Source organism: Brachypodium distachyon, chromosome 4 (assembly GCF_000005505.3).
Source record: "Brachypodium distachyon strain Bd21 chromosome 4, Brachypodium_distachyon_v3.0, whole genome shotgun sequence".
NCBI classification, from domain to species: domain Eukaryota; kingdom Viridiplantae; phylum Streptophyta; class Magnoliopsida; order Poales; family Poaceae; genus Brachypodium; species Brachypodium distachyon.
Window position 1 is genome coordinate 47,512,084 of NC_016134.3, and position 11,044 is coordinate 47,523,127.

Sequence of the window (11,044 nt, forward strand, 5' to 3'; positions counted from 1 at the left end):
GAGAAATTGTCGTTTCTTTTACACCCGGGCCGAAAGGATCAAATCAAATTTTGTGCTCAAAAAGCAACTTGAAGCATTAAAAGTTGCTTCATCTACACTACAAAATTTATATTTTGTGCTGGAAAAAAGTGAAAGGGCATTTATGCGCCTAGCATTTTTCAACCCGAAGTTACAGACAGAAGGTACCTAGAATTATTGTGGAGAAAAAGTAAACCCTTTATCCAGAAATGAAAGGCGTGTATGTAAGAAATGTTGAGCAAACGGTTGGGCAGGGTTCAAAAGAAGAAAAAAAGAGAGCAAAAAACATACCACAATAGTAACTAGAATTACACGGATCACAATTGTTGTCGCTAATCTTCTCACATAACCACCATCCTTAGGACGAGCGTTATCAAATAAACCAAATCTGCTAGATACAGCGATTGACAACATTTCTGACAAATGGCCCCCCCATGTCATACGTCAGGTTGCCGGAATGGACCCATTATTTTTTTGTAAAGTTAGCTTCGGACCTGACAACATGGCGGACGAACGGGAAATTTTGGTGTAGAGGGGTTAATGGGTCGGGTTGGGTCCGGAGGATGTGACGAGCGAGATGAACATTTTGGCCACATGGCACCAGATTCACTGTCAAACGTGCTAATCCGTCAGATTTGGGTGTTTTGAGAAGACCTGCGTCGAAAGTGGTCGTTCCATGAGAAATCTAACACTAGTTGCGGTTTCGTGAAACCCAAGATACAAAATATACAAAGTATGTGATTTTGAAAAATTTACGGAGAGAAAAAATAACGTAAAGCCCATACTCGATCTTTTTTTTCCTGTCTTCTTAAGGTTAAACCTTCCATCAGGCCATCAGGCAGTCATGCTGCTGTAGCATCAGGGCAACTCCTGCGCGGCGACCCGAATGGACCTCTTTTTGTGGTCGTTTTGGTCCGTTTGGGCGTGGTCGGACAAACCAAATGACTTTGTCCGTTTTGGTGTGCCGGTGCCCCCCAACAAGAGCACCCACAGGCATGCGGGCCACGGAAGGGAAAAAAAAAAAGAGCGAAGGGAACACAAACCCATTGCAAAGACTCTGTCCGCCCTGACCCCTTTTCGTTCCAATTTTGGTTGGAAATGGATCGCCCCGCTGAGACGCGTGTTTTGTCTGTTTCGGCTGAACGGACCGATCCGGGCCAGACGGGTCTCACGGCCGGGGGTGCCCTCAGTGGAGAGGGAGGGAGGAGTGTTGCGACGGCCACCATGCCCATAGAACGGAATCACGGATCGGACGGTCCGCCGCACGCACGTCCGGCCCCCGGTCGGTCGCAGCATGCCGGCGTTGCTCCCCAGCAGGAGGAAACCCGCGACAGAACACCAGCGACGCCTTTTTCCCTGCCAAGCGGGCCCCGCCACAGCCATTTCCCCGTTTCTCTGCGCACGCCCGCCGTGCGGGGGTGTTGACACGTGGGCCCCCCCGGCGACCCGCGGCCCGGTTCGTTCGGATCCATCGGGTCCGTCCGTGCTCTCTCCCGCGGCTCTTATCCACTTGGCCCCTAGCGGGTCCCCAACCTACGCTACGTGGGCACCAGCCCTCTCTCTGCCGTGCGGGCCGGAGCTTCTCTGTCCCCGCGTGTCAGTGAGGGCAGGAGTTAAGAGCCTGTGCGTGAGAAGCGGAGGTGGGGCGCGCTGCTGGGCTTGTGCTGCTGCCATGTGCGAGACCCGAGGCCACCGGGGGGCCAAGGACGTCAGTGAAGCCTCTCCGTTTTCCAGGACCGTGGGCGTGGGGCCCGACATGTCTCGCGTGCCCATGTGCTCCCGACGATTAAAGAAGAGGGCCGGGCCCGCGTTTCATCGGGAGGTGGAGCCCACCGCCGTCCCGTCCACCGTGCATGCATGCGGGTAAAAGGGAGCGGTGGTAAGAAAAAGGGTAAAATGAAGGGGTGTTTATCGGGAGAGTGTATGTATCCATGGACTCATCTGTTGTTGTCAGGAAGGCATACGTGCATGGGGACTCTCGCTCGCGGGAAAGGGTGCTCGGCCGTTTGTGCAGCTGAACGTGGGCCCTGGGAGTCAGCCGCGCGTGCCAAAGTACGTGCTCGCCGTTCTTATTTAAACTGGCATTCATCCGCTGGTTCAGGTTAGTTCATGCATAATTAGTGGAAATGCGAAAAGGGAGAGCATGCATGCATGAGTTAATGCGCCAAACAGAAGCCATAGTAAGCTACTTCCGCTAGGTAGCTAGCAGGCACTGGCTGGCTGGCTAGGAGGCATCCTAATACTATCATCGCTGGAATTAAGTGTGATCCCTAATCGTTGTCGTGATTTTTGTTACGACTAAAACCACCACAATAATTCACGAACGGACTTGGCAGCTTTATGTTACAACTAAAACATCCTAATACTGTCTCTGCGACTGTGCCTACGCAAGCAAGCAGCTAGCACCCAGGGACCCAAGCCCCAGCACAGCAGCAACGTTGTTTGTGTAGCCCGCAAGCGTCCGGGCGAGTCAGCCACGGCCATCCCATGGGCAACGTACGCCGTTGCGAGTGAGTGCTCCCGGAGGAGGCCAAAGCCAGCTGCTGTAGCTATTTTGTTGCTTTGCAAGACAACACGGAACCGAAAGCTACGGCCAAGCTAGCTCACTCTACTGAGCTCACTCCCACTGACCTCACGCAAGCTAGACAGGCAGGACCTTTGCGTCGCGTCTGTGTGCTGCGCGAGACGACCAACGGGAGAGCCTACCACCAGCTGCTAATTGGGGAAAAAAATTTACTCCTGGTAATACTCAGCACAGCATGCGTGGAGCATATGTATATCCCAGGTATCAGCTTTGAAAATTGTTTTTCCTCAAAACAAAAACAATTTTTTTTCAAAATTGTAATCATGCAACACAGGATCGTACATTGGAGTAACTTTTTTCGTTACTTGCTTCTAACTTGATCCACAGACCAGGTCGTCGTCAGGGTGCCATCGGGTCCCTATCCTCGGCTCGGGGCACCCATTTCTTCGCTCTGCGAATCATCATCATTTTTTTACAAACTTTGGCATAATTTATCTTCCTAGATATCTTTTTTGAAAGTGGTATCCTCCTAGATATCTGGTGCGACAACTATGAAAAGGAAGCAAACTACGACCAAATTTGCACAAAAAGGGTTGAAACATGAATATAAACGATAAGTTTACCTCGATGGTATTACTTGATACAACACGCACATACCAACTCCCAAGCTCCTCGCTTCAGGATTTCAAAAGCCCGCTAGCGAATGCAAAAAAAAAAAAACCTGCCAGTTTGCAAAAAGAACGCTACGAGCAAACATTTCTACACTTGTATTGACCACCTCTCTTTTCCATCATTGGCACGAGATTTCTTCAATCATTTCCAAATATAAGCATGCGTGCGTTGAAGTTGCACAAAACAACCAAAGACTAGAAAGCCAACTCCAAACCTTTGTGATCAAATCGTCACAACCAAATTTTGAACGTCACTGCATATTAGCGTGCAAATTTACTCTCTTTTTTTCTAACTAAATGTTTACACCCGTAACATAGATACAAGCAAATCTGTTGCTCTCACGGTTTGCTCCAGTGTCCAAAATTTGAAAATCGACCAGCTGTTTATGTTAGGGCCATTATTGATTTCACATTCATTGTATAGGCTGGCTAATGCTGTTGCACATGAAAAAAAAGGCTACACACAAACATCTCTCATGGTTTGCTCCCGGGTTCGAAATTTGAAATCCACCGGCTGTTTATGTTACTTTGGGCCGAGGGCCATCGCTGATTTCACATTCATTGTACAGGCTGTCTACTGTCGTTGCTCGCGAAAAAAAGCCTACATGCAAACATCTCTCGTGGTTTGCTCTCGGGTTCAAAATTTGAAAATCAACAAGCGGTTTACGTTACTTCGGCCTGAGGGAAATTATTGATTTCACATTCATTGTACAGGCTGTCTACTGCCGTTGCTCGCGAAAAAAAACCGGTACACGCAAACATCTCTCGTGGTTTGCTCTCGGGTTCAAAATTTGAAAATCAACAAACGTTACTTCGGCCCGAGGGAAATTATTGATTTCACATTCATTGTACAGGCTGTCTACTGCCGTTGCTCGCGAAAAAAAAACGCTACACGCAAACATCTCTCGTGGTTTGCTCTGGGGTTCAAAATTTGAAAATCAACAAGCTGTTTAGGTTACTTTGGGCTGAGGGCCATTATTGATTTCACATTCATTGTACAGGGTGGCTACTGCCGTTGCTTGTGGAAAAAAACGCTATACGCAAACATCTTTCGTGGTTTGCTCTCGGGTTCAAAATTTGAAAATCAACAAACTGTTTACGTTGCTTCGGCCCGAGGGAAATTATTGATTTCACATTCATTGTACAGGCTGTCTACTGCCGTTGCTCGCAAAAAAAAACCGCTACACACAAACATCTCTCGTGGTTTGCTCACTTGTTTGAAATTTTAAAATCAACAAGCTGTTTACGTTACTTCGGCCCGAGGGAAATTATTGATTTCACATTCATTGTACAGGCTGGCTACTGCCGTTGCACGTGAGAAAAAACCCACTACAAGCAAACATCTCTCGTGGTTTGCTCCCAGCTTCAAAAATCGACTGGCTGTTTACGTTACTTCGGGCCGAGGCAATTATTGATTTTAAATTGACTGTACAAAATTTATACGCTGTTGGACAAGGAAAAAAAAAGCTCATCTCTACGTTTCTATTGATCAAGTCTATTTTCATCGTACCACGAGATTTCTCCAACTCATTGCCAAATATGAAAACCATTGCAACCAAAACTGTAAACATTACAAAAATTTAGCGTGGAGTTTCAAATTTGTTTTTACCGAATGGAGTTTCGAGTAGCACGCTGTACGTACTCACCACAATCTCGAAACCCAAACTCCATAAATTTCTCTCGAACCAATCCCCGAAAATTCAAGCGCATCTTGCAAGACAAGCAAACCCTCTGAAACCCAAAACCACGGGCAGAAGAGAAGAGAAAACCCAAAATTTGAAGGAGGGAAAACTGAAACTGAAAAGCCGATGTGGAAAGGAAAGGAGCCAAAAGAGCCAGCTTTCGCTCTCCCCGAGACTGAAACAGAGACCACCACGAATGCCTCCCCAACCGCACTATTTAATTCACCCCCGCTCCTCCCCCTTGCTCTTCCTTCTCTGTAACTTCATCCTTTCACCTTCTTCTTCCCCTTCCTTCTCTCTCATAATCAAACCGCACCCCCGGGAGGGAGGAAGGAAGAAGAGTGCGGCCATGGATGCGTACGAGGCCACCAAGGTGGTGTTCGCGCGGGTGCAGGCGCTGGACCCGGAGCTGGCGTCCAAGATCATGGGGATGCTGCTCGTCCAGGACCGCAGCGAGGAGGACATGATCCGCCTCGCCTTCGGCCCCGAGCACCTTCTCCACACCGTCGTCGCCAGGGCTCGCGCCGACATCGCCGGCCACAGGCTCTCCCCGTCCTCCCCTCCTCCGCCTTCACCGTGGGAGGACGACCTGCCGCCGCTGCCACCGGGCGCGTTCGCTGGGGACGGTCAGAGGTTCGACGGGGACGGCCGTGCTGCTGCCATGGAGGAGCTCATCTGGGGCGAGCAGCAGCAGCAGCAACACCGCCGGAGCCTCTCGCTCTCTGATGCCGACGCCGCAGGCGGATGGAAGCCCTGCCTGTACTACGCGCGCGGCTTCTGCAAGAACGGCGGCAGCTGCCGCTTTGTCCACGGCGGGCTCCCCGACCACGCCCTCGCCGCGGCCGAGCAGGACATGGGGGACGCCATCCGCGCCGCCCGGGCCGAGGCCGCCGTCCGGTCGGAGCTCATGGCGTCCGCCTTCCCCTTCTCGCCGTCTCCCCGCGGCCTGAACTTCCTCCTCCAGCAACAGCAGCATCAGCAGAGCGACTCCCAGAGGTAACTAGATTAACCCCAAAGTTTGTGTTTTTTTACTGATGCGCTTTCGTTTAGCCCTGCTAATGCTAATTAATCTGGGTGTTTTTCAGGGCGGCGGCGGCCATGATGCTGGCCGGAGGCGGAGGAGACGACATGCACAAGTTCGCCGTGCGGTCGCCGCGGCTAGACCGCTGCGTCAGCGACCTCGCCTCCAACCCCGCAGCAAGGCAGATCTATCTGACATTCCCCGCCGACTCCACCTTCAGCGAGGAGGACGTGTCCAGCTACTTCAGGTACTTGAGTAAATAACTCGCTCCACCTAACTCGCCGCCGTCGCCATTGCTGCTGCTTCCATCCTCTGTCTTCAGCATTATTAACGATGGGAGTGGATTTGCAGCATGTACGGGCCGGTCCAGGACGTGCGCATCCCGTACCAGCAGAAGCGCATGTTTGGCTTCGTCACCTTCGTCTACGCCGAGACTGTGCGGCTCATCCTCGCCAAGGGAAACCCACATTTTGTATGCGACGCGCGTGTCCTAGTGAAGCCTTACAAGGAGAAGGGCAAGGTCCCCGACAGGTTCAGGCACGTCCTTTTCCGCCATTGTCCAGACATTTCATTTGCTTCCATGGTGTACATTGTTAGCTTTGCTTTGATGTATCCTTTCTTTTTGAGAAGGAAGAAGCAAAAAACAGTGTTTTGAGCTTGGATTTGTTGCTTCATTGCAGGAAGTTCCCGCATGCGCACCAGGGCGACTTTGCCGGGAGCACGACGCCCACCGGGCTGCTTGATTCCAGGGACCCTTTCGACCTCCAGTCACCGCAGATCGGTAAGCACCTTAAACTCTTGCACCCTAGCCGGCATTTGGGGGTTGTAGTACTAATGTGTTGCTGTTGTGATTTGATTAGGGCCGAGGATGATGTACGCCAACATGGGCAGCCACGAGGCGTTCTTGCGGAGGAAGCTGGAGGAGCAGCAGCAGGCGGCGGAGCTGCAGCAGGCCATCGATCTGCAGGGCCGCCGCTTCATGGGGCTGCAGCTCATGGACATGAAAAGCAGAGGCCACCACCACCACCATCTCGCCTCCCCCATCGGCTCCCCGGTGGGTCTCCGGCACCTTGCTGACGGCAATGGCAATGGCAATGGCAATGGCAATGCCCTACATTTTGATCACGCCACCAGCATCCAAGGTTCCACTTCCCAAATGATCTTGACAAAGCTGTTATTTTCTCTTGGATGCTTTGGAGGCCTATTAATGGTTCTGACTTCCGACTTTATGGTTTCTGGTTGTGGTAGATCACAAGATGAGCAGTGGTGGTGGCCTTGCCATGATGTCATCAGCTGCCCCTGCTGCTATTTCTGCCATTGCTGAAGAAGGCAAGCAGCAGCTGGAGGAAGGGGACGGGGATAGGAGCAGCCCCAAGCAAGGGGTCAACTCTGGGGAAGAGGAGAAGAGGGAATCTGGTCCTCCTGGGGCGGCAGCAGCACCCAATGCTAATGGATTCCAAGAAAGGTAATGTTTGCAGCAAGTATTTACCAAATGCAGCTGTTCTCTTTTGGGGGGAAAGGAAACAAAGCAAAACTTGTTTGGTTGCTCTTTTGTTAGCTTTCTTTATCTTTATCTTGGAGTGTGTTATGTTATTCTCATTGACCAACGAAATGTGCCTTCAAAAGCTGCTGCAAAAGGAGGTTAGGGTATATAGACTGTTAAGTGTGCTCGCCATAGGTTCTCCTAATTGGTAGCAACGAAAGGTCAAAAAAGATGTGCAAAGGCAAAGTTTAGGGGGGGAAAGATTAAAAAGAAACCAATGAATGGTTCCAGCTAATGGCATTTTTAAAAAGATGTTTCTTGTGCAAGTTGTGATATCCAGGATTTTTATATGTATGTTTCTTGCTGTTTGGATTGCAGTGGCGTGGAGGAGCACAACCTGCCTGACAGTCCATTTGCTTCTCCCACAAAGGCCAACTCCTCCATTGATGCTGCTGCTTCAGCAGCGGGCCACAATGGCAGCCCTCATCTTGTGGCTTCATCCCTGTTCCCTCCTACATCCGCGCTTGAGCTGCCTCCCTACAAATCCTGCTTCTTCCAAGTGCCCAGGTGAAATGAAACATCATGAACTTTGTTTATTTCAACCTAGCGTCTATTGTTCATTTTTTTTCTTTGTTACTGATGATTGTATGCATGTACGGAGTAATATTATTGTTTTCCTTACTGATGACAGTATGTAACATGTTTTGTTTTAGTTACTGATGATATTGTGTTTGTAACTTCTATTGTTTTTGTTAATTCCTCCTTCCTTTTATAGTGGGGCTTTCACATTTGAGATACATCTTTGACCACTAATTATGTCTGTAATATGTAGTTTGGGTACCATAAAAATCATATCAATGGATTCTTGCTAATCTTTTAACAGTACAATTTGTATGCCATATAATCTATGTAATTGATGGCTTAACTAAAATTTTAAAATGCGTACTGATGGTATTAGGTATGAAACACATTGTTTTTCTTACTGATCTTGTGTTCTTCAGGTTCTCCCCTGGGCATGGAGCTATTGGGCTGTGAATATAGAACAGGAAAAGGGGTCTCCTTCTCAAGATGAGAGTAAGTATCAACAAACCTTGTCTTTTGGTAGTGCTGTAACAATCAATCAGTCACTCAATAATGATGCATATAAAAAATTTAGTCTCCTTCCAACCAACCCCTGATGTCTGTGTTATGTGTTGTTTATGTGTATGCATTGCAGGGAGTGATAAGCACCCCAGGAAGTGGAGGGCAGGAATGAAGGAAAAGCTATTAACAAAAGACTAGGAGTAATCTTCAGAGAGGAACAACAGCAACAACAACAGCAACAAAGAAAGGAAAGGAAAATCTAGGTTGTTTTAGCTCTAGGCCAGCCTTAAGTATATGATAGTATAACTAAATAATAATAGTAGTCTCCTTAATTATATTAGCTGCTGCAAGTATCAGTTAGTGGTAGTAGAAGAACCAAAGACAATATTCAGGCATCCTGTATGCTATATGTTATGATGATCCTCTGTAGTTGAATGGATCTCATCTCAGTACTGCTATGATACACAAGTGAAATCAAACTTAGTCCTGGCAGCCAGTTGTTGGAAAGTGACATGGCTGCATACAGACATCAAAAGCAAACAGGTAGAGAGAGAAGTGGAGTGGACAAAAGCCGGACAGAGGTCACAGAGGGGAAAGTGATGAGGCAGTGTGGGGGCCTGAAGAGGGCACTCACTCACTCACGGGTGCCAAGAATCATAGTTGAATCATGTCATCAGAGACATTGTCCTTTTGCCCATGCACTGGTCAAAATAGACAGAGATATACTAGTCATGTCAATGTATATTTTCCTGAGCAGTAGTAGCATGCTTTGTTGCTCCACTCTGCATCTTTTTGCTCTTCTCCCTTTTCATCATCCTTGTGGAAGTAGCAGCAGCAGTAGACAAAGAAATGAAAAAGTAATTACCCAGTTATATCTGTTCTCTCTCTGTTTTTAATATAGCTGCTCTACCTGGTTGTTTGAAAATAATTTGAATATGCTTGTCTCTAATCCAAAATGTGACTAATGAAGAGGTTTCCTGAGTATGTTTTGTCATGGGAAACCAGTAGCATTTGTAAACTTGAACCAACACTTTCTTGGCAGCACTTGACTCTACTGGATGTGGCTTTTACAGTTTTTCGGTACAAATGTTAGTACATGTTAAAATTGAACTTGCATAGCATGTTCTGTTGGGGGATTCGGAAACTAGATGCTTATCATGACCACTGAACCGTCGTTTTCCTTACGGATAACATAGTTTCTGGGTGCTTGTTCTTCATCGTTGTTCCGAGTACAAATTAGCAACTTCTGAAACTGGGCTGCCATGTGCCCATGTCCATTAGGGACATGCTTAAAGTTTCTCAAAAACAATACTGTAGATACCTGGAAAACAAGCATCCGGGACATTTGGGTTGGAGCTTTGTGTCTCGTAACTCGGAGACATTAGAGAAGAGGTTGCACTTTGTATACTCTACTGGCTGAGCATGCACAAATAATTTAGTAATCATGGGAGTATGTTACTCCTCGGATGCTAGCACCCAAAAGCAAGTAAACAAAGTGACCCTGAACCCTATAGCATGAACGTGGCCACAGTTGTTCTTGCATGGTCAACATCTGGTCAAAGAACCAAATGATCGTCCCTGCGGCTTAGCTGGCTGGCACAACAATGAACATCACATTGATGGGTGCTGCACTGCTGCTACTGTTCGTCGCTAGCTAAAAAGGGTCTAGTGACTTGCCTTTGAGGTTGCTTGAAGAGAACAATTATTTGTAAGGGGCTATTTGGAATAGGAAAAATTCATACTTCCAAGAAAACAATTATTCACAAGGGGCTATTTGGATTAGGATTAATGAGATGTCTCTCAAGAAGACAACTGGATGTCATGCTCCGTAGTCATTGGATGAGATTTCACGTTTGTGAAGATGCCCCCATTGGAGCGATGGAAATTCATAAGAGTTTTGTAGTATTTTGATCCAAAAGAGGCCTTTGGGATAAGGGAATGATATAGAAGAAATATATTGTGCAGACCTTCTCTAGTTTCAATTCCTCTTGGAGTATCCAAATAGATACATTAAAAATCTTGTATTGGGGCTATGAATCCTTTGAAATTGTATTTGACTCATAGCCTCATGGGGTTGAACCTGTGGGTCAAAAGAACCTTCGTACAAACCTCTATGCTTACTCTTTTACTAAACTCATACAAGAATCTTCCTATGCAAACAGAGTTCCAATTGCAAAGTAGCCAAGCAAGTTGAACCGAAGAAGAAAGTAGGGTACCTAACTTTCAGCTCGTAAGTAAAGTTTTCGTCATCCAGCTTGAGATGCAGCGCTGAGAGCTGCAGATATTGCCAGATTTGCTGCAAATGTCTCTGCATATGATGCTCGAAATTAATAGAGTTCAAAAGAAGAAAAACTGCTAACCTCAAATTTACCAGTCTGAACTTTAAGGGGTGTTAATTTCCTCGCTTCTACAGTTCAGGTCCAGCCAATCCAAGCACGTAGAGCACACGCCAAGTATACAGGACTATATTTTGTGCCATTTGTTTGTTTTTTAGTCTCCTTGGATGCTAAATTTGCTAGGCAGTAAGGTTCTGCACTCCTAAATGTTTTATTTCCATATTTC

General features: G+C 47.5%; 1 protein-coding gene across 1 annotated transcript; it reads left to right on the forward strand.

Moving 5' to 3' along the window:
- Positions 1 to 5,124: 5,124 nt before the first annotated feature.
- LOC100823213 (zinc finger CCCH domain-containing protein 53) lies at positions 5,125 to 9,378 on the forward strand. Its single transcript, XM_003578957.4, has 9 exons — positions 5,125 to 5,891; positions 5,981 to 6,163; positions 6,268 to 6,453; positions 6,597 to 6,697; positions 6,777 to 7,058; positions 7,165 to 7,381; positions 7,778 to 7,966; positions 8,401 to 8,473; positions 8,616 to 9,378. The coding sequence occupies exons 1-8, from the start codon at positions 5,245 to 5,247 to the stop codon at positions 8,432 to 8,434; spliced, it is 1,839 nt and encodes a 612-aa protein (XP_003579005.1). The 5' UTR covers positions 5,125 to 5,244; the 3' UTR covers positions 8,435 to 8,473; positions 8,616 to 9,378.
- Positions 9,379 to 11,044: the final 1,666 nt, after the last annotated feature.